At 43.6% G+C, this 23,252-nt stretch overlaps 1 protein-coding gene across 2 annotated transcripts; it reads right to left on the minus strand.

Annotated features, from left to right (window-relative positions):
* Positions 1–250: 250 nt before the first annotated feature.
* Positions 251–17,630, minus strand: LMO4 (LIM domain only 4). 2 transcript variants are annotated; one of them, XM_032301450.1, is made up of 5 exons: positions 16,805–17,630; positions 13,824–14,062; positions 6,282–6,378; positions 5,704–5,859; positions 251–1,046 (listed from the first exon to the last, which is right to left on the minus strand). In XM_032301450.1, the coding sequence occupies exons 2-5, from the start codon at positions 14,057–14,059 to the stop codon at positions 1,038–1,040; spliced, it is 498 nt and encodes a 165-aa protein (XP_032157341.1). In that variant the 5' UTR covers positions 14,060–14,062; positions 16,805–17,630; the 3' UTR covers positions 251–1,037. The 2 variants fall into 2 exon arrangements, with proteins under 2 accessions (XP_032157341.1, XP_032157342.1); XM_032301451.1 differs by lacking the exon at positions 16,805–17,630 and adding an exon at positions 14,271–16,767.
* Between the last annotated feature and the right edge of the window lie 5,622 nt (positions 17,631–23,252).

Raw genomic sequence — 23,252 nt, forward strand, 5'->3', positions numbered from 1 at the left:
TTAAGTTACCAGAATATTCTGAACTTATAAAAAGGACTCCGTTAGAAACATTGCTTTGTAGCCGTGCCAAAAAACGGCATGGTTAAGTAATTCGAAGAAAATCTTATTGGCCCAGAGCTAAATAAATATACACACCACCTCCCTCGACCCCTAAGATTTAAAGTGAAGTTGATACCAAACAAAAAAACTACTGAATTTTTTCCGATACAGAGGAGAAAAAGCAGTGTTTAAATCCGAACTCCATTGAGTATTTTTTCTTTTAAGTTTTTATTATTTAAATACACCATACTAGAGCAAATGTCTCTGAAAATATCACAAATAAAAGATTTTTTTCTTCATTCAGCAAATTAGAAGTAGGGGGAAATTTCTACACAGTAGCTGCTATGAGCCTGATTTTTTTTCCAATTTTTTTTCTTTTTTTTCGTTCTTTTTTTTTTTTTTCCTTTGCCATGGAAGTAGCAACATCAGGACGAAGAACACTTACATGCATACATACATTGTATTTTACAGAGATACAATAAAAGTGTTTGTGATAGAATATCACAAAAGCCACATCTCTTTCCTTTTATCTCATGTTCAGTTTTGATTGAAACACATTTCCTTACAACACTTAAATATACAAAGAGCAAATAGAATGTTGTTAAGGTAAAACACAGGGTACAAACTCTGGCCAGTGCCCTGCTAATTGTTAATGAGGGTAGAAAGCAGATTTGAATGCTTCTTTTAATTAGCTTCATTAGTCATTTCCCTCCTCCCCAGCTCCCTCCCCCCCCAAAGATGTCCTCCGGTGGATCTTTTTTCATTTTCTCTACAGTCTCCCATTAGCCCAGGTTCATGGAGTCCTTAATGTTCATATTCAGTCATTTTAATACACCAATAAATGCGGGAAGGGCAATCAAGACTAAAGAAGGTGCAATGCACAGAGCTGGCACTGGTGGCTAGCTACAAAGGTGACTTGTCTACTGAAGACGCATGGGATCCACCTGTGATGAACGAAATCTGAGATGAAGGCACGCATTCTGCATTACTCTGACCTTTTAGCAGACCTGCAAGAAATAAAAATGGGCATCTTAGCTAAAATGCTAAATTTGAGATATTAAACTCAAACATGACTGCTTTTGTCTCCTTCTATGTTCACTAATCTTCTTTTATTAGATTACTTTCCAACTGTGACTTGATGGAGGCTTTCTACACTACTTACTCCGGCAGCGAAGAACTAAAGCATAACGTTTTCTGCAGTTTTACTAGCAGAGAAAATGAGACAATAAATGGACTTTCGGAAAGTTTCTGGTGGAAAGTTCTACGATGAACTGCTTTAACTCTCTTAAAAGCAAGTTTTTTTCTGAAGACAGTGAATTACACCTTGCCTACCAGGGGTGCCTTCAATGCACATTCAGAGCTGAGCGCCCCGCAAGGACGTTTTGGCTTACTATGCTCAACTGTGTGACCTCTGGAAAAGTTACTCTGTGTCTCAGTTTCCTCATCTCTAAAGTGGGGGATAATAAGGCTGTTATAAGGATTACATAATACACATAGAGCACTTTCAACAGTGCCAGGCATGTAATAAAACCTAAACAAATACTGGCAGTGATCATTCTGATCTCCCCATATGATATCTATTCACCCATGTCCTTCTCAACCTAAAACTATGTCTGAATTCGTGTGTGTGTGTATATACACATACACACACACACATATGGTACACACACACACATATATATATACGTACACCCCCACATACAAACAAATACTCAGATACTACTTTTCACTTTTGTATCTGCAGTATTTCGTATCTGCTAGGTCACTTAATATTATATAAATATTGTAAATATATGAATCAAACATATGTAGTATGTTAAAGACTTGTGCTCAATTAAAAAACAGAGTTCAAGGAAAGTCTAACTTTCATGTCTAAGTTAGAAATGATAACCCACACAGTCGTCAAATACAATCTGTTTGCAATTACCAAAATGAAATAATATATATTAGGTTTTTATGGTTTTTAAATGACATTTTGAGCTTCCCAGGAAGTTCTCGGTTCACTCTTTCCCTAACTTACTAAAAGCCTGAAGTCTATTAGGAACTGCAACCCCCCACTTCCAAGCTAATTAAAGTGGTGGAGGCTTAATTCCCCAGAGTGGAAGCTCAGTGTGAGAAAGGTAATTTGTCTGTCCAGAACAAAGATGCGGCGGCAGCCTGCGAGCATATTTAATAAATGAGCATCAAATGTCCTCTACGATGGACACACACAGCACCAATTATGTAACTACGGGGGGAACAGTGGAGTGATATGTAAACTAGAACACTTGCTAACATCTCCAACCAAAGAGATGTGAGCTCATATTTTACGGAAAAGTGCCGAGAATTCTAGATGGAATAGCCACTCTTGAGTGGAAAAAAGAATTCCAGAGCAGGCAAAGACGAGGGAGGAAAAGAAATTAGCCACGATTCCTCATTGTATTTACGTAACTCTCTAGAAGGCAATATTCTCCTGAGGATGGTCCAGCCTCCTTTAAATGAAACAGGCTGTAAAATTTTGTAGATTCTTGAACACCAGTGATCGGAGATTTCACTCAAGACACTCCAGGATTTATACACTCAAAAATTATTTTTTTCTCAGAATATACCAAAGCCAATGATGCGGAACAACAGCTAAACCGCACATCCCAGACACTGGCAACAAATTTCAGGAGAATGAAAGTTTAAAGGGACCCCATTATGGGGACCTATACTTTCTATACAATTAGCTACCTTTAGAGAAGGGGTGTACAATCACCTCATTACTTTAAAGCCAGAGGATGCCTGGCAATATTTTTTATCCATCACACAATAAAAACGTAACTGGTTCGGTGAATAGAAGGAAAAGGGCCAAAATGGATGTCCAATTTTCCCTACCAAAAACATGGAGACCAAGGAGAGTGAAGAAAATAATAAAGTGGGGCGGTTTGTCATTTCTCCCCATCTCATCTCCTTCAGAAAAGAAACACCGCAGGGTTTTGGGAAAATAATTGTAAAGCATTCTCAAGGTCCAAAAAAGCAGCCTACGTTCCACCAGGAAGTGTGTTTTCATTACCTCTTCCTTCCCCCTTGCCCTCTCATTAATCTCTCTCTGGACCACGTTTGGCTTGCCCAAAACCTTTATTGACAAAAACCACCTTGTCAACTGACTGTGCTCATGGAGAGCGGAGCACTGAGGGCAAATATGTGAGACATTTATGCCAACAGGGAAATGTTCTTAATTAACATCACCCCCAAAACACAGCTTCTTACCAATGTCTGGCAAGAACATATCCTTAAGTTATACTTCCCTCTGCCTTTTAAGAGCTATTAATTTTTGAAGGCCACCTGTCTATTTTTGGCTTCCAACACTAAGGAAGGATATACCGGTTGACTCTTTCTGGCTGCCTACTACTTTCTGTGCTCCAAAGGGAACACCCTCTCCCACCCTGAAAAAGGTGTGCAGGACAGTTGACCATCCGAAAGGCACAACACACACAATCTTATAAAGCACACAAACTAGATGTTTCTGCAGCTTTCCTCCCTGAAACCTCTCCACTACGTCATCTTGTACCCAAAGAGTACAAGAGTACTGGGAGACCCAGCGCCCATTCGGTACGGGCCCTTTGCGTGTAGTCCCAAGCGAACGTGGCTGGTGCCTGTGCACAGTATTGCACAGTTGGCTATGTTTTCCATCTTGTCTCCAAATCCCTGAATCCTCATGCTGCACTGTGGTGAGCTGCAACCATCATTTCTTACGCTTTGTCAAGTCAGCGAAAGAAATGGTATAAAACCAGCAACAAACCTGAAGATCTAATCTGCAAAAAACTAAGCTTTTACACGGGAAGGGATGGGGAAGAGATGAACCATTTTATTCCCAGCATCTTTTCTTGCCTTTTTGTTTTGGGTTTCTTTGCTCCCAAATGTAACTGCAAATGGCTTTGACTCTAAATGGGAATGGTTATCTCAAAGTATTTATGTTACCTATCCATTGTTCTCAACTCTTCCCTATAGATTAACTTCATTACAATTCAAATCTTACCATAAAAATCTTGGGTATTTGTATGTACTGGCATTCCTTAAGGAAGCTTGAAATATCTCATTGATGGTGACTGGTTAATTTGCGATAAAAAATTAGATTTCTGTTCTTAAGATGGTAGACTAGGTAGCTTTCTATATTAGTAAATTAAACAAAGAAAAGTGTGCCTATTTTGATAGAATTGACATTTACTTAATATAAGAAATGGAAAATACATTTAAACTCATGGCATAAATTTGAGTAAGGGAAAATGATAAAAATCAGCATTAAAATGTGGCAGTATAATTTTAAACGGTTAAAAGTTTTCAAATATTAGTCATTTTCCCCCTCATACGGCATTAAGAAAATGCATTGCAGAAGACAAAGAAGCCTCATATTTTTTCCTGAGACTTTTGAAGCTTGCTAAATTCCTATTTGCAGATAAATGTTGTTTTTTTTTTGTGATCCTTACAACAGACATTAATGAAGTTCCTATTGTAAATCCATAAAGAATTACCAAGTGAAGTGTGCACTTTTTGTTTCAATGCAATAACTCAGTGCTGTGTGATTGCCTGGGTTAATGATGAAAAAGTCAAACATACTATCAGAGCTGATGGAAAAATCTATCACCAATCTGAAATTAAAATTCATCTGTGGTCAATAAGATTTAATATCCATGCAAGTGGCGCTGTAAAGAGTAAATGAATCAATGTCATCAATACATAATCAGTATGAAATATGATGTGAATAAAATTATGCGCACGAGTCATACATTTCACTCTTTTCTGGGCCAGTGTAGAATGAACAGTCTCTTAACTGAAGGTTGACAGTAATTGTTACAAATTAGGCACAGCAGTTATCAAAATGCACTCACTTGCATAGCTATAGGACTTATTAAGGAGATTAAAATAGATCTAAAACTATCCAGTGCTGGGGTTGGCGGGGGCTGGACAACTGTTGATCGCCATTCTTCCTCTGAAGTGATCTGAACAACTGTATAAAATTTCCTCACTTTTAACTCTGGTCCAAAAACCTTCCAGTTGTGGTTCAAGACCGGAGATACGTAATCTTCAAAGAAGCGATTCGTGGCCCAAAGTGATTAGCCAAGACCTAGAACTGTCTTAGAAGTCATAACTTAATTCCAGTTTGCAAGACTATATATACGCCAATCAACAAAAATGCCGTCCCTGGAATTACAGAATATTTTTAAAACTCTTCTCAAAATAAAAGCACAGTAAACTGGGTTTGGGAGGCAGGTGTCCAAACTGCTATGACCAATACAGAAATCATTATTTTCTTGACAAAGACATTTATTCCCTTTTCCTACCATACATATTCTAATTTGCCTCCCCCAATCACCTATTCACATCGTTAGTTCTGAATTTCCAAACTGGCAAGAGGGAGAAACAGCTGGTAATATGGAAGTTATATGCTTTGACTTTGCGTGTGGCAATCCTCCTCAATGCTAGGGAAGCTACACGTAGAACTACGTCAGGATCTTTTCTGAATTACAAAAGATTCGCAATTTAATCAGTCCACACTACTACTTCTGAACCCTGTATGTACGCATCGTCTACATTACTTTATAAAAGGGCACCCAAAAACACAACCACCCAGGAAAACTCCCTTGAAGGCTGAACCTTCCAACTCGCCCTAATAAAGCTTATTAGCAGCTGCTAGGTATTCACCTTCTGGTCTGGCAGTAGTGGATTGCTCTGAAGTGAATTCAAATGGCCATTGATGAGAGCTGTGGGTCTATCATGTTCACAAAATAAACTGCCATTGATGTAGTGAAACCGATCTCCCGGGACCAGGCGATTCCGGCAGGTAGAGCATGTAAAACACTGAAAGGGAAAAGCAAACCCACTGAAAAACAGGTACAAATTAAGTCTTTTTTTTTGGTCACAAGTTTATCAACTGTTTGTAAGTGAGTATCTGTCAAGTATGGAGCCACTTAGGATCTGGTATTTTTCTTCCTTCGACAGGATTCCAGAAAACGGTAAAGCCCAAATGCGATCAACTGCATCAGGCTAAAAAGGGGGAAAGAAACCGGTACCGGTGTGCTTCTGTGGTGTGGGGTATATGGGGGAAAGATGGCAAGGTGGGGGGTGGGGTGGCGAGTAAGGGCCTAATCCCAGCCAAGCTACAACTTCGGTAGATGTGTTTAGTGTCTACAGCTTGAGGAGCCTGAGTTTAAGGAGAAATGCTTTGTCCCCAAGAAGGAAAGGGGATTCTTTTTTAAAAAGACAGGAGGAGCACATGCTACCTTAAGATGATACACATTGCCTTGGGCCCTCATGACGAGTTCGCTCGCAGGGATCGACTGTCCACAAGCACTGCAAGCACCGCTATTCCCAAATAACCTGCAACAGAGATGACGGGGGACACCAGTGAGTAACCCTGACCCGAAGAAAAAGAAAGAAGAAATCCCCCGTAGCCTCCGCCCCTCCCTTGGGAACGCAGCGGATGGAGGGCTGAATTCGGACTCAGGCCTCAAATTTTACAAGCGATTTACATAACCCGGGAAAAATCCTTTCAGGGGTCACGACTAACTTTCTGCCTACCGCAGAGGAAGACGGTGCCCCGGATTTAATCAAAATATTGACTTCCACCTCCCGCAAATACAAAACCATTCTGTTCTCCACACATTTTATCAGATTACTGGGTTCATCATAAAAAAAGAAAGATACAATTCATGACTGGAGTTTAAATGCATTGTGTCCTTGAAATTATATGAAGAACTCTTTTGTACTTTAATCATATCTTGAGATATGAGTCATCAAAAGGGTTAAGAGGATTTGATTGTATATCTAAGAAGACATCATGCTCAGTGTATTGAAACTCCCGTAAACCTCCATCAGTGCAGACTTTCCATTAGAAACTCTCTGCTATCCAGGTTGATATATAATGTGTATGGGTTAACCTTTTCAATCATGGTGTCAACACTTAAGATTTGCCTCTGCTCATCTCTTTCATCCTAACCTTCTCTCTCTCTTGATAATGAAATGCTTGCTCCAACTTCCCTCTATCTGCTCCTGAGTCCACAATTTAGATTACTTCATCTCTGCTAGCAACAAACTGAATGAAATTTCGATTTGAGCAGAAAGTAATTTACCGGGATCTGGACCCATTTGTCATCATATCTCTCTGGGTGTTTGCTGTATCACTGCAGTTTTCCTATGCAATCAAATGAGACCACAACATCTGCCATAGGGGGAGGAGGGGGGGAGAGGAGAAGGCTGCAGAGGAGGGGAAAGCTCAAGGAAGTGTGGTGTGCTGAAGAAAAAGATATACATAATTCCTAATACCCTTCCCCGGCACAACAAAATATTTTAATGAATACCGAACTTTGGCTTTTATGGAGTCTGCAGACTCAAGCTGGGAAGCTTTATTTGCTTTTGGGCTTCCCTTTTTAATATCCACAAATATTTATTAAACAGACCAAAATGATTTCACATTGAAAGGTGATATTGGAACAAGTCAGCAGGGTCAGAGAAGCATTTTTCCACAATGAAAAACAAAGTAATAGGACTTACAAATTAACATATTAGTGTCATAATAAATATTAATATTTGCATTTCCTCCTTGTCCAAATAAAGTCATAAAATGCAGTTGGTGTCAAACAAGGAGACATGTTCCTATAGAACACCCCGTAATCTGAATGATTGCGGCATCCCTCTATATAAAAATAATTGCTTTGTGTTTTCAGAATCTGGTCTTGCAGAAGAGGCTTGTCATGTTCAAACTACTAATTTGCTGTCGCCACTTTATTGAAAATAGCCTGTAAGTTGTTATTAAATGTATCGACTGAACGACAGGGAGAGTAGTAAAACTGCCCCTTAAGATGGCTTTTAATAGGAAGCCCGAGAAACAAATTTTGCAGCAGCATCGATTTGAAGAGTTCAATCAAAACTCCATTTCAAAACTAATTAGTCTGAGATCCACGACACATTGACACGTTCTTGCAGAATCAGAACAGTTACGGAGAGAAAGCTGAAATAATACACTGCCAGGACCTCTAGCCACAGGACCACACCATGTGGGAGCTCGGGCCGCTGGCCTGCCATCTCCTCCTGCCATCTCTTCCTAATGCTGGACCACTTCAGGAACACTGATGGGGACCTCCTGGTGTCTCACCTCCGGGGCACCTTTCCAGTGTGGGTTGTCACTGCTGCCTTGCGGGGGTGGAGGGTGGAGGGGGGAGGTTCTCAGAAGGGCAGGACACTGCTAGAGAATTAGGACGGCCATGGGCAAAGAGCTTATAGTCAACAGCAGGGCTCTTCCAATCCCCAGGAGGAGTACCAAATTCAAACAATGGGAGTAAAAATAAAGTTAAAAACATGTCAATGTGGCTGAATACATGCTGAGGATAAAGGTAGGGAGGGTGTAGATAATGGGGATGGGGAACAGAATCCTACTAGAGGTAAGGACCAAATATCCTCTAACAGCAACCCAGAAGTATTTTAATGGATCCGAGTCTGTAATTATGGCTGCCACTACCAACAGGTACACTGTGACACTTCATCTCAAAAAATACCCTTTCACAGTACCGATCTGATTACCCAGCCTAAGTGTTCATTTATTTAACAATTCACCCTGAGTAAAGTCAGTTGTATGTCTTCAGCATCTAAGTGTATTTTAATCATCAGGGCAGGCGTATATAATCCAAAAGCTTTTCATACATCCTGTTTTCTCCAGTGCCACTTTTATAACCTTTCAGGGAACAATCAGCCACAAAATCGTGGGATTCCTAAAGTGTCAGAAATTATAGTCACAAAGTTTGAAAATGACCACGATCTACCCTGCACTGATGTGCTATTGAACAACATTATTAATGGGGTTTAAGATCTTTCCACATCTACAGCTTTCAGGCTGCCTCAGAGCAGGAACAACTTACATGTCTATCCACATTTTAATCCCCTTTTACCATAGACGTGAAGGTTACCATTAGAATTCCACCCTTTTTCTGAAAAGTTGTTTTTTTTCTTTCTTTTCTTTTCCTTTTTTTTTTTTTTTTTTAAAACAACGTTTCTGTGCGCTGGAGAGTTAATTATCTAACCAGAGGGACTGTCCAGGACAGTGTTTGATTTAAAAGGCTTGAGGCTTTAGGTGCTCAATTAAGTAGCTATCGGTCTCAGACTGGACTATAATGGGCTCTTTTCTCTTTAACTCAAGCAACGGGGAGATATACCCCAGGTCAGGCTAATTAAAGCCAGGGGAGTCTTTAATTGTGATGACAGAATCGGTTTCAGTTTCCTTTCTTTGGGTCCTCAGTCCAAGAAGGTCGTTAATATTTCAGCATTTGGGCAATGCAATCAATCACAAACATCAAGAGGTTCCTTATATGGGGAAAAGGGAAAAGAAGGGAAGAAATCCCACCAAACCCCTGCACTCTAAAGGTGCTTTACTCCTATATGAAAAACACCATGTAGTGTTAGTACTGCTCTCCCAAGCTCCGCTCCAACTCTCCTTGCTGACATAAAGAGATGGACAGCAAGTCATATTTTTAGTTTAGTAATAATGCTTAGCGTCTTTTAGTAACTTCAATGACCAATAGGTGGGCTTATTTTCAAATGCATTATTACTTTAAGCCAAATACGCACGATATGGTGCACTACCTAACTTGTTTTCTAAACTGCTTTTAGGCAAGGAGAGGTACGTTTCTAAAAGTATGGCTGAAAGGTATACATTTGTACCTGCAAGTAAATATCAGCATCCTATCTGAGGAGAAAAATGCACATCCACCGCTACTGATCCAGAAGCAATTGGTTTTCCAGCAGGTTCCTATATTTAATCTAAATTCTGCACCAGCTATATTAAATGTAACAAAGAAATGCAACCCAGAAATTATGCCTGGAGCCAAGTCCATTAAAGGTACTTCGGAATAACTAGAGACCAAGCACCTTAAAAGCACCAGAAGCTATTGATACTTAAGAGGGGGGCTGTGAATAATCGCAATTGCTGCATTAGAGAGGGGAGGGAGAAAAAAAAAAAAAATCAGCCAAATTACGCTTGGTTAATTCAGAGTAACAGATCTGCCCCCAAGTGAATTGGAGGCCTTGAATTAATTCTGTTATGACAAATCAAGATAAACGTTCCCCCTAAATTGCATGCGATTTAATTAATTTTTGAGATCCTGGGTTTTTTTTTTTTTTTTCCTAGCTAATAGTTCACATGCTCCTGTGCTGTCATTGTGCTTGAGTGGGCAGACTTCAAAGTGATATTAAATAACCAACTATTAGATTTACCTAGCACGTCCTATTGGAAAAGTGCCATTTAATTACCTAGCCTGTTCAATTAAAGGGACAGCATTCTCTGAATATAGCAGCTTGCTGTTGATTACCAGGGAAATGAACTCGCTGTCTGGCGGCGCCTCCGTTCCTAACGCTACCCCCTCCCCAAACACACCCACCACCACCAACCACCACTGGTCCCCCCCGCCCGGGACCCCCCACCCCCGGCCGCGCGGCGCTCACTGCGGCTGCGGGCGCCACGTGAACGCCCGAGCGGAGCCCGGGGAAAGAAAAGAGCGAAGGCTCGCGCGGCTCCCGCCCTGCGCTCGCCCCCTCGCGGGCCCGAGGCCGCCGGCCGGTAGGACGCCTCGAACGCGGCCCCGGGCGGCGCCGTCCCGGCCCACCCCGGGCCCCAGCCGGGACCCAAGCAAGAGAGGGCTCGCGGAGGACCGCCACCCGGGCTTCCGGTGCGCTTCCTCGCCCTCCCCGGACCTGGGGCCCCACCCGTCGGTCACCGAACTTCCTCCTCTCGCAGCACTTTCCGCGCCAGTCTTCGGGCCGGAGATGGAGGTGGAGGAAGAAGGGTTCGAGGAAAAGAGAAACGGAGTTTCTAAAGCTACTTGGTGGCGCTTGGATAGAGCTGGGGGGCGGAGGGGTGTCGGAAGCTGGGGGTAGGGGGAGAGGGGACAGTTGCAAGGTTCGCCGACTTTTGGAGCGGGGGTGGGCAGGCGTTGGCCCCTTTAAGATCCACCCTCCCTCTTCCCCTCCACAGCACCCCCCCCCCCCAGTCTTTCCCTCCCTCTCTTAGAGGCCAATTTTGTTAATTAAATGTTTTGTTTGCGACGCAGCTCTCATTCATTGCGGACACGTCATTCGGAGCAGATCTAAGCCAGAGACCAGATCTCATTAGATAAAGCCCATCAGAACTAAGAAAATGGAGGAGCCACTAATTAAAGCTTTTAATTGTGCGGATTCGCTGCGGCAAGGCAGCCGCTTTATCTGAAATCTTGGAGGGAGAGGAGGCAGAGGACCAGTTCTGCCCAATCGACACTGGGTCACGCAGGGGGAAGGGACTAAGGAAAAGCAGTACCCCCCCCCCCCACACCACCACCACCACCACCTCCGGGCCCTGCTTTCCCCGCAGCTTTAGCCGTATCTTGGTAGTTTCAAAAGATCACGCCTCAAAGGCAGTTTATACCCCCTTAATAGATCGCTCTGTGGTCACAATCGAGCCGAGGAGCCCGAGGATCCCCTTCACCTGGTGTCTGGCAAGCGGATTACTCCGCTCTAAGGTGGCCAACCTTGCAGAATTCAAAGCTCCTCCAACAAGTGGACTGGGGAGGGAGTAGCTGAGAGGAAAAGGGCCGCGCGCCTCCTCACCTTCCCACCCTTCTGGCATCTTGATGCGCAGAGGGAGGGAACTCTGAAGAAGACTTCAGAGACTCCTCAGCCTGGGGATGGGGTTGGGGGGGGAGGGGCTCAGCAGCTGAAGAGCCCTGAGCAGAGTGGGAGGCCATGGTCAATTTGGTACTGAGAGAGAACTCCTCTCTCCCGGAAGGGAGCTAAGGTTCTCAGGATAGCATCTAGTTCAAGAGCAAGCCTGGTTCCAGTTTTCAAAATCAGAGGAAAAAAGAAAGTGAGAATACGAACCCAATTAATTAAGGCGCGGGGCTGGGCGCACATCCTCCACTGCTCCATTAAGCCAGCTGAAAACACCAAATGGGCATTTATATTTGGTCCCAAGAACAGGGAAAGGAGGCGATTCCCAGAAAGCCACTTGCCTAAACTTGTCTTGAGGGAATGCAAGTGGACCCATCTTCTTTTTAATTAGTGGTAATCAGAAGCGAAGGCTTTCTGAATGCACTTGGAGTCCAGGTGAATGTACCATTCACCGCATCTGAACAGCACTGTCAATTTTTGCACTTTAAGCTACCCTGCCTTCTTACCAGTTTTGCTCTCTATTTAATTGCAATACTGTCAAAGCTCATGGCATTGCTTGGAAGGAGGACCAGAAAGCATTACACCCATGCTCCTGCTGATTTTCCAACATTTACTTCTAAAAGAACACTTAGCGAAATTAATGCTGCCATCTTAATTTAAAAATAAAAGCCCTCTCCCTTCCTATATTTCTTTTACTTGGCTGATTGAGGATGCCAGCAGAGTGGACACAGGTTGCATTATCGGAATAACCAAATGTCATTTTACTCCATCATTTTAGATTAATGATATTACTGGGGTAAACATACACAGCTCAGAACTGTACTGGGATATTCTGCACTTTTAGATGCAGAGTTGAGGGAACCACAATGGAACTAAACTTTGTACAAAATACCTCAGCCATTGATTCACCCACTTGAAGAGAGCAACATTTTCTACTAATATTCTATAAAGAAAACGGTTTAGGACAGAAATTTAACTAGAATGCAATTCTTCACAAAAGTCAGCGGTTCTCTAGTATCAGCGGTTCTCTCGTATCAACGGTGTGCGTGTGGGTTTTTTGTTTTTTCTTTTTTTTAATTACTGGATGTTGAAACAGAACACCTCCTAGAAGCATTCATGTGCATCAGTCTATCAAACCATTTACTCAAATTAAATGTGTAATCCTTCAAATGCCTCCTTTCAAATTAATGAGTTTAAGTAGCTTGAGTTCACCTGAAAAGATCCTATAGGCACCTGACCTCCTGAATTCTTTCCATTAATTGCACTGAAAATTGTTGGAAAAGACTGCTTACAGGGGCATATGAATGTTCCTATACATTGCTTTAAAATGCAAGATTAGTATAATTCTATAGCCTCTTTTCCTAAATCTTTTTTGGGGATCCCGGGTAGGGACACAAACAACAACAAAACCCCAAAATCTGAACTCTCCTCAATTGAAAAACCTGCAAATTCTACATCACAAACCACACACTAACATTGAGCATTACAAGCCTCCAAGTAACAGTATACAAAGAAAAACACTACCACTAAGGGTTTTTTGTTTTGTTGCGGGGTGGGGAGAAAAAGAGGGAGTTTGCTATGAGAAGAATTACAAGTTTTTAAACTGATGGGTAATCAGCATTTTTCACAAGGAGCACGAAGAATGAGTCACAGTTTTCCACTCAAAAAACTTTAAAAGTGCTTATGTAAATATAATTAGCCATCACCAAAGGCAAATCATTTCTCACTAACTACACTTCATTTGTAAGGCCATCTTTTGTCTCTTGAGTTTCTATGTAGGTCCCTACCCTTCTTTAAGGTAGCAGCCTAATTCCCACTTTTTAGCTGAGGGTCCAGTTGGGGAAGACCCCTTAAAATTTTAGTCAGTAGAGCGCCCAACATTGGCACACCTAACGGCCCAGTCCCATCAGATGGATAGAGTTTTTACTCAGCATGGCTTCTGCGGTGAGTTTACTATTAAAAATTGAGATCAACACGTGCTTCTCGAACCCCTTAAATCGGACCAGCCAGGTTTTCGAGGGGAAGGTTACAACGTATCCTCAGAGGTTCCCTGTTCCTTTCCTTAAAATCTTTGGTAACCTTTGGCCTTGCCATTGCTCCGCTCACCCATCTCAAGGAAAGCAGCCAAGTCTTACCTAATGTAGTCATTTCTGCAAAGGATCATGCCGCTCTTGGTGTAACAGGACGTGCCGATGTCGCCCAGCTGCGCCTGGCAGCAGGAGCACTTGAGGCACCGGCTGTGCCAGTAGCTGTCCATGGCATAGAGCAGAAAGCGGTCCGCAATCTTGCCCCCGCAGCCTGCGCACCGCTTCCAGGAGAGGGAGCCGGCCGTCACGGGGGGCGGCTGTGAGCTGCTGCCCGGATTCACCATGGTCTGCAGAGGGCGGGAAGGGGACAGGGAGAGAAAGACAAACAGGGGCGATGCAAAAGTTAGTAGCAATCGCCGCGCGCGAGAGCGAAGCCTTGCTCCCCCCCACCCCACCCCCCAGAGCTGCTGGAAGGAAGCAGCAGGGCAACGGCGCGCAGGAGGGTGAGGGGGAGAGGGAAGGAGGGAGGAGAGCCGGCAGCAGCCGCCTGTTTACTTTTCTCAAGCTTTGTTCTGGGGCCACGAGCTCCTCTCAACTTTCCAGCGCTCGCCGCCGCTGACAATTTCAGCTTGGGTACTGTCAAAACTCCGAGAGCGAGGCTCGGCGGCGCGCTCCACCCCTCGCGGCGCCTCCTCCCAGCCCCCGCCTCCGCCCACTGCCCCCTCCTCCCTCCTTCGCCGCCCGCCTCCAGCAAATGAGGGTCAAACCCACCCACCGCCGCGCCCGGCCCCTCCCCGGCCCCCGCCGAGCCCCGAGAGCTAGCCGAGGGGAGCGGGGAGGCGGCCCCCGCCGGAGCCACGTTCCCTCCCGAGCTCTGCCCTGGGAAGTGCAGCTGCAGTTCACAAGTTGGAAATAGTTCGGTTTTCTGAAAGGGAGGGAGGGAGGAACCGGCGGAGGGGCGAGGGAGAGCGCGGTGGTGGGAGGGGAGGCGAGGGGACGCGAGGGAGGGGGTGCGGTGTGTAAAGTTGCGAAACTGGTTTTTCGTATTTTAAACAGCACCTTTCACATGCCATTGTGGTGACCGCCATCTCCCATTATTGTTCTAAATCTCATTTCATTTTGAAGATCAATGAGTGTTTTCTCTGGGTTTTCAGGACACAGGCAAGAATAATAGATCATTGAACTTTAGGATGCCTGTTAACTTCCTATACAAACACTCTCCACTTTGGTCTCACTAATCTGCCCTTGATCAGCAATTTAAATGCTAGAGCTTTGTTCCTCCGAAGGGGGAGGGGGGTTACAGATAATATGCGAGAAGGCACTATTAAAGGATGCCCAAGTTATATTCGAACCAGTCCTGCTGTCACCAAAAACTGCTTTTAAAAATTCCCCACTCTTTCTAATGAATGTCGAAAGAAGCAACTGGGGTATAATATAGTAATCAATTTATAAAGCTTAGCCTAAACCGATTAATTTGTTGCCTCCAATCCTGAGTCCAATAAAGTCCTAGTGTTCCTCCAGTCACTTATTCTATAAAAAGATCAAGTTATTTACTGCCAATTAAGCAGCCTGTTTTGTCTTTGTCCTCTGTAAGCCGAGAGTGTAGGCTCCCCCCGAGGCTCCCGGCTATCTGCTCAAGACATTCAGCTGATACCTCAGAAGGGAGAGGGCGAACTTTGCCTGTCCCCGGCCCAACTTGGCTGCAGCAAAAAAAACCAGGGGAAGGGAACGAAACAAGGACTCGGGTTCCTTAAATAGGCCGGTTTTAAACACATTTCCTCCGAAAGAGTCCCGGAACGTGTGTCCAGTGACCGCACAATAAACCAGAATAAGAACTGCACCAATTAAGCTGTAACAAAACCCTGAGACTTTGGAAACAGGACCACTCTAAAACCCATTAGCATTGCATTTATCCGAATGCATCATACCTTTATGTAAATTGATTTATCTGATGCATTTACTCGAGGAATTGCTTTTTGTTACAATTTCAGCCCTAACCCAAATGAATCTGCATTTCCTGCCCGAGGTCTTTAAACTGTTTCCCCCAACGTTTTAATCGCTCCGAATTCCTTTTTAAAAGGGGAGAGGGAGGGAGGAGATTCCAAGCTCTTCCCCGCCCCCATCTTTGGTGAGAGGTAAATATATATGTATATTTTTTTGAAAAGGAAACATTACACTGAGAAAAGCATCCAGTAACCCCATTAGCTAAAGCTCTTAAGGACAAGCAATACCTTAATGCTGATTAAATCTAAAAGAGATGAATCAAGAGGACTGACCAGAAACTGACTCCCCTGATAACTAAGGACGGGCCCTCATCAAGTTTCATTTAGAGTTGGAAAAAAAAGAAAGCTTTTAAGTTAAATAGGCTTATACTCTAGTAATTACATAGCCAAGCAATTTAGGTCCTGGGATAGTCAGTGAAATAGAAAGCAGAACTGGCAGCTAGAGGCAAAATCTGCCCCTCTTTAACAACGTCTCTGGTGTTTTTTAATGGAGACCAGGGGAGGGACAAACGTAGCGCTGGCAATTTGTAGTACAAAAATGGATGCTTAATTCATGTCTTGATTTTAATTAGGTGATTCACCGGATTTCTCCTGGATTGGAACAAAAGACTTATAAGCCAAGAGGAATTTTTGAAAAGAACCAGCAATACTGAATCCTGCTCACTTAGATCCTTTCTGCCACTGTTTCAAAAATAGTGTTTACTGGGGGGTGGGGGGGGTCGTGACTATTTCCCCCACACTACTTCTCATACTTCAACCCTCATTTAAGCACCTCCTGCCTCTCCCTTAGGAACTGAAAATATCCCCACCCCCAGCCAAGGCCCCCACCAGCCCCGTCTCCAAGAAGAACCCTTTTGTAAGCAGGAACCGCTACAAAGCTGGCTGCCCGGAGCTGGCTGCCCTCCGTGCTAGCTTGCAGGCCGGCCTCGGTAGTTTCAGACTCGCGCATTATCTAAGCCGACGTATTGTTTACTTGCAATTTGGGACGGTCAAGGGAAGGAAGCCAAAGAAAACAGCCCTGGCCCAAATCGGCCCCCTCCTCCCCCTCCCCCCTCCTTGCCCGCGGCTCCCCGGCCGTCCCCTTACCTGCTTTTCCCCTATATTGCAATATTGCGAGAGGCGGCGACGGCGAAAAGCGAGCGAAGCCGCTCGGCTTCCAAGGAAGGGGCGCCTTGGCTGGCGGAGCTGGAGGGAGAGGGGGATGTTCTCGCAGAAGCAGGAAAGGGGAGGAGGGGGCTAAGGGCTGCTTTTTTTTTTTTTTCTTTCTTTTCTTTTCTTTTTTTTTTTTTTTAACGCGTTGCTCTGAGGCTGGATTGGGGGGCCCCGCGTAAGTGGCAGGCGGCCGAGAGCAGAAGTGTCAGTCTCAGTCCTCGGCGTTCTCCTCCGCCTCCGGCTCCGCGCGAGCAGCTGCAGGAGCCCTCGGCCCGCGCGGCGCGGCTTCAAGCGCGGCGCAGCGGCAGCAACTGCTGCAATCGCTGCTGCAAGTTTGGCAATGTGGCTTCACTTTGTATATTCCCCCGCCCGGCGGCCCCCGCCCCCGCCCGCGCGCCTCCCGCTCCTCCTCCTCCTCCTCCTCCACCGCCTTCCTCCCTCCCGCGCGCTCGCCCGCCCGCTCGCTCGGGGCTGGCGGCGGCGGTCGCTCGGCCGAGCTTCCTGCCCCTCCGGCCGGGGAGCAGCCGCAGAAACAACAGCCCCGGAGCGGCGGCGGCCGGTGCGGAGGCCGGGAGGCGGGAGCAGCCGGGAGCCGGGGAGCTGCGGCCGGCCGGGGCCCGGCGCGCTGGAGCCTGCGCCGCTGCCCGGAGCTGCCGCCGGGGCTGCTGCTGCGGCTGCCGCTGCCCGGCTCGGAGGAGGAGGCGGCGGCGGCGGCGCTGGCCTCTAGCCGGCTCGCTCGCTCCCTCCGCGGCGCTTACACATGTGTTACTGACAGAGCAAAATCCCAACTACTCCCCGGCTCTGCCGCCGACGTCAGCGACCCTCAGCCACTGGGCGGCCGGATTGTTCAGGCGGAATAATAAAACCTGCCAATCCGGGGAAGGACAAAGGGATGACTGAAACGAGACTCTGGGGGCGGGGGAGACAGGGAGGCGGCGGAGCGGGCCAGGGAAGGGGAAGGGAAGGGCCGGAATCAGGTGGGGGGCAGGAACCTGGGCGTCTGGGACCCCGGCGCGGCCCGGGCGCGCGAGCCGAAGCGCGGGGTGCCGCCGCTGCCCCCCCAGCTCGCAGGAGACCCTGGGGACCCGCCCCCGCCCGCCCCTAGGGGCTTGCCCTCCCCTACAGCCGATGCGAGTCCCCGAGGAAACTTAAGTTCGCGTCTTTCTCAGAAATGGGTCTCTTCCTGTTTGGGAAGAAAAGTCTTCCCGAAATCTTAGGGTGGATTTCACACGCACGCGAAAGAGGTTCTGGTTTTGTTTTTTAATGCACGGTGTTCGAGATTAATGAGCCTTAGTGGAAGTTCAGTTAACAAGGGAAAGACAGAACAGTAGTTCTTAAATACTGTCCACTGAGCCCTCCTCTCCCATGAGCCCGAGTACAAACCAAGTGCCTCGTAGGCATTTCGTGGATATTTGTCAATTGTTAGTGATAGAAGGATCACAGCCTTTACTTTGGAAGTTAAGGGAAACTTCAGGGAGGAAGTGTTGCCCTCTCTCTATCCACCCCACTGTGGAAGATGAGGCCTGATTTCCCATAGCCCGGAAAGCAAGAGAAGTAATTGCAACGTTCTCAATCTCACAGCCTCTGGGGAGTAAGAAAGGTCACGTCTAGTATAAATTTAACTGTTGAGGAATGCTTTTAGGGTGCTAGCCTGAGTCTCTTTCCAGGGCCCAAGCTCAGCCTAGATGCTTGACTACCTCGTCATTCAACTTTATCTACTCTGCCAAATAGGTTTAATAAATCTCTGATCTGAGGCTAATATTAGGTCTGATTATTATTAGTAAGTTCCAGAGAGATTTTTCTGGTGGAAATTATCATGAAAGTGCAAAGCCCTTCTGCTAAGTATCATTAAGTAAAACCAGCCTTGTGGGACAAGTTTTCATATTGTATTACATACACTACTGCTGGATTGAGGAAAGGGACCTGCAGAAGAATCCGGCTAGACAACGCAGTTGTTAAACATCTACAGTTTTAGTGTCTGTTTGGGGGATTTCTGTCTTTCAAATCATCAAAATTAAGGCCGCAAAAGAAACAGTAATGATTGTCCGTAACATCAAGCAGAGAACATTTTAAATACCAATTAGAATAGTCATTTCTTTATATTTCTAGCACCTCAAAATTAAACGACTTACTTTTATTGATTGGTATTTAAAATTGCATTTTTATGATCAAGTCACTTTGTGCACGTATGAGAAACATTTTTTAAATGATTTAAAGTATAATAGTAATTAAAATGCCCTGTACAGAAAACAGCTGCAGATGGGCGTGATTAAAGAAGGCCATCTTAAAAAGATGTAATGTTCCTCGAAGGTTAGTAAAGAAAACTCAATTAAACCAAATGAGGAAAGGAACCACATAAACAAATAATGCACACATTTTAATTCCCTGGTTCAGTTTCAATTTGTTAATAATTTATAATAATCAAAACGAGATGACACAAGATCTTAGTGGGCTACAATTAAGTTATGATTTGTCATGTACAAGTCAATTTCCTGCTGTGGCCCTTGATTTTCTCATCTACAAACGAAGGAATTGAGCCAAAGGGTCTTTATTTGCCATTTTTTCTAAAATGATTTTCTTAACTAGAACACATAATATACAGGTCTGTAATGAATTGTGGTACATTAGGTATTTCCTGAAGTATGTACACTAAAAGGAGATCTTTATTTTAAAATGAAATGTTAGAATTTTAGTCAGACATCGGATATCACTGAGTGTTTGTCCAAAGCATCCATGTAGTTTTGTGGAAGGAAGGAAGGAGAAAAGCATGGATAAAACTTTGAATATAGAGCTCATGGCAAGAAGAGGCCATGGGGGTGATTTCAGTGTTTTGGCTCTAATGGCTTGTGGAGTGAGGTCTTCACACATGTCCTGGTAGATTGGAGTGGGTGGGAGTATGTTACCAGAGAGCTTTATTTGCTGATGTTGTGGTTATAGAAATACAAAAGCTATAATGGCTAACAGTCTCTCTTCTGAGGGGCAGGAAATAAATATATTCACTGTAATCAAAATTCAGGTGTACTTTAACCACAGCGCCACCTCTGGGTAGTCTTTATTTCTGCATTCCTTGCGTTTCGCCGTTCTCTCTCCTTGGAGTCCCCAAGACCTGTGGTCTGAAAGTGCCTGCTTAAATGAGGTAGCAGTGTCAATCCTTTATTTCCACTGACGCAAAAATCACAGAAACTATGAACACACACAAGTTCATTATGGATAAGGGAAATGTGTGTTCAGGCATTCCTTAAACAAATATAAACCAGCGCTCAAAGTCATAATCCTGGTATACAATAAAATTGCCTAAGAGCAAAGTAATGATGGTATATTATGCCCAGTAGTTCAAGAAAACTCTGCTGACATCATGCATTTCTCATTTAACCTACTCACCCACAGTGAAAAATAAGAATACAGTGTTTTGGAAAAGAAAGAGAAACTCAAATTGTTACTTTCTTGAATCTTAATTAAATACAGGAACCATACTGATCCTAGAGCAAGCCCTCATTCCCCAGACTCACCCCAAAATGATGTGTCCCTACCTTCCCATCTTCTCATTTAAGTCCTGCAATCATAATCATCTTTCCACTCCCCAAGTGACAATCTTCTAAGAATCTCCCATGGACAGCCAGAAGTTCCACACAGACCCATGTTCAGCCTTCCATGCCTAGAGAAGAGTCAGATTATTTGATAACCTCCCTAACAAAGTGCCCCCCACCTCCGATGCTTCTCAAGAAAAGATTTTAACTTTTTAAACCTTTTAAAGGTTTTAACCTTTTAACCTTATTTTATTTTTATTATTATTTTTATTTTTAACTTTTTTTTTTAAGATTTTATTTATTTATTTGACAGACAGAGATCACAAGTAGGCAGAGAGGCAGGCAGAGAGAGGAGGAAGCAGGCTCCCTGCTGAGCAGAGAGCCTGATGCAGGGCTTGATCCCAGGACCCTGCAATACTGTGTTTGAAGTCAGCCTTTTTTAGGGAGAATTTTTTTTTTAAGATTTTATTTATTTATTTGACAGACAGAGATCACAAGTAGGTAGAGAGGCAGGCAGAGAGAGAGAGAGGAGGAAGCAGGCTCCCCACTGAGCAGAGAGCCCGATGTGGGACTCGATCCCAGGACCCTGAGATCATGACCTGAGCCGAAGGCAGCGGCTTAACCCAATGAGCCACCCAGGCGCCCCAGAATTTTTTTTTTTTAATCTGCCTATCTTTATTGCCCCTATCCCAGAGATCCCCAGAAATCAAAAGGTTTGGCCAAGGTGAATCTGAAAAGCCTGAGTCTAGGACAATTCCAAAGTGTAAAAGGTGTGGAAAGAAGAAGAGAGAACGGTAGTTACTTATAGATGTAACAGCAAAATCCAAGTGGAGAGGAATGGCAGTTAGGTCCCTGCCAGGGTTTTATGTGGTGATGTTGACGTGGGGGCACCGCATGGTAAGTAGAGGCAGAGTGACCACCGTCGCCTTAAGCACAAAGGTTTATGGAGAATTCAACTTACCTGAAAGACTGCATCTGAAAGAACCATAACTTGGCTTTAAATACTGATAATAATACTTCAAATGTACTGACTGCTTTTTATTCATAGTTCTCAAAATTTCTTATAAATATCTCATTAGAAGTTTCATGTGATAAATGAATAGGTAGTTGCTGTCTTAGAACATATCTTTCATTCTTTCTTCCTTCCTTCCTTCCTTCCTTTCTTTCTTTAAAAAGCAATCCCAGTGTCTACATTTGGTAAATGTCCCACCAAATTATGTTAATCAGTACTTTGAAAGTTTCTATCCTAACCTCTTTTTTGGTAGGGTAATGTCAAAGCATAGTGAAGAAGTTGATTTGATCACAATAAAATAATTAAAAGATCACGGGGAAAATGAAACGGCATTGATACTGCTGTGATTAGAAATATAATTTAAGATGTAGATTTTTGCTTTTAATTATTCTACTTGATTAGGACATTTGAAACTCCTGGAGATGATGGGAAAGGTGAAAGAAGATGATGGGAAAGAAGAAAATAACATCTGTGATACATAATTTTGCCTGATACAGCAAGGCCACATTTATTAGAGTGGCAAGAAATTACCCACTTTCTTCATATATGTTTATTAGGGTAGGAACAGGACCTTAAAAATCCCCCAAACCTGCCCCAGAACTACAACGAATCTTGACATATGAATAAGGGAAATGATGATTCCATAGTGATGATAGTGATGATATCACATAAAAATTACTTGGCTCACTCACACTACCCACTCTTAGGACCAAATTCTGTCAACAATATTCAAACCCAAGTGATATTCTGCATATAGCATTGCTGATAAATTATCGGACTGTATATGTGAGTATATTATATGTTCTTTAGGGTCTTGTGAGTGGTCTAGAGGGTTGACAGGCTATGCTTATTAAAGTCGAATTAAATCTTACCATGGGTAAATTTAATTTTGTAATAGTTACCAAAGAAAGTATGTGGATGACTGGGCCATTTGTATATGTGTGGAGGTGGTTATTAGTAAGAATATGTATTAAAATTATAAATCCAGTAGAAAATAGCAATTTCATTCATCATTAATTATCGTTCCTCTCCAAGACGATGGAAATGAGTATTTATTGATAGAGAAACTAAGGCATTAAAACACAATTCATTCCCCCTTACATTCCCACTAATTGTTCTTGGTAAAAGAAAGGTTAATAATTCAGAAGTTTCAAGTGCCCCAAACCACAGCTTCTTTGGTTAGTGTCACTTTTAATTATAGTATTGATATCATTAAGCTTTATTCTCTATGTAGATTTGTTATAAAATATAATATTTTAAAGTATAAACTGGTCTCTGCTCACAAAATGTTGATGAAAACATGATAGTGTTTATTCATCTAATTGTAATGAATGACCCTGGTGGAATTAGGCGAGTTCAATCCATAGCTGTCCATAGACTTGAAAAACACATATTTCTACTCTACACAGCCATAAATTTTTTAGCATAAAAAGAACAACCAATATGGATTTTTTTTAAATAATAAAATTGGATAACTCAATTGACTAAAATGTGTTCCCTCCACGCAGAGGTACACATTATAACGTCATCATTTATATTTCTCAACATAAATCAAATTTCATAATAAAATTGTTTTTGATGAATCACCACTTCTTTTCTGGATTCAAAACATTCTGACAGAGAAAGCAAATTTGTCGATTTCTCTGTCTGATAAGAAATCACTGAAAATATATTGAAGACCTTTAGTCTAAGATGCTAATTTTTAGAGGAAAGTTTCCTTTAAAAGGGAACTATTCAAACGAAGTAATTTTAAAATTTGGAAAAACAACTCAAGAATAAAACTGACTTTCTTTCCAGCATTTTTTCAGAGCCATCTGTTGTACTCTCTGACAATAAGGGCAAG

This window comes from Mustela erminea, chromosome 10 (genome assembly GCF_009829155.1).
Source record: "Mustela erminea isolate mMusErm1 chromosome 10, mMusErm1.Pri, whole genome shotgun sequence".
Taxonomy (NCBI): domain Eukaryota; kingdom Metazoa; phylum Chordata; class Mammalia; order Carnivora; family Mustelidae; genus Mustela; species Mustela erminea.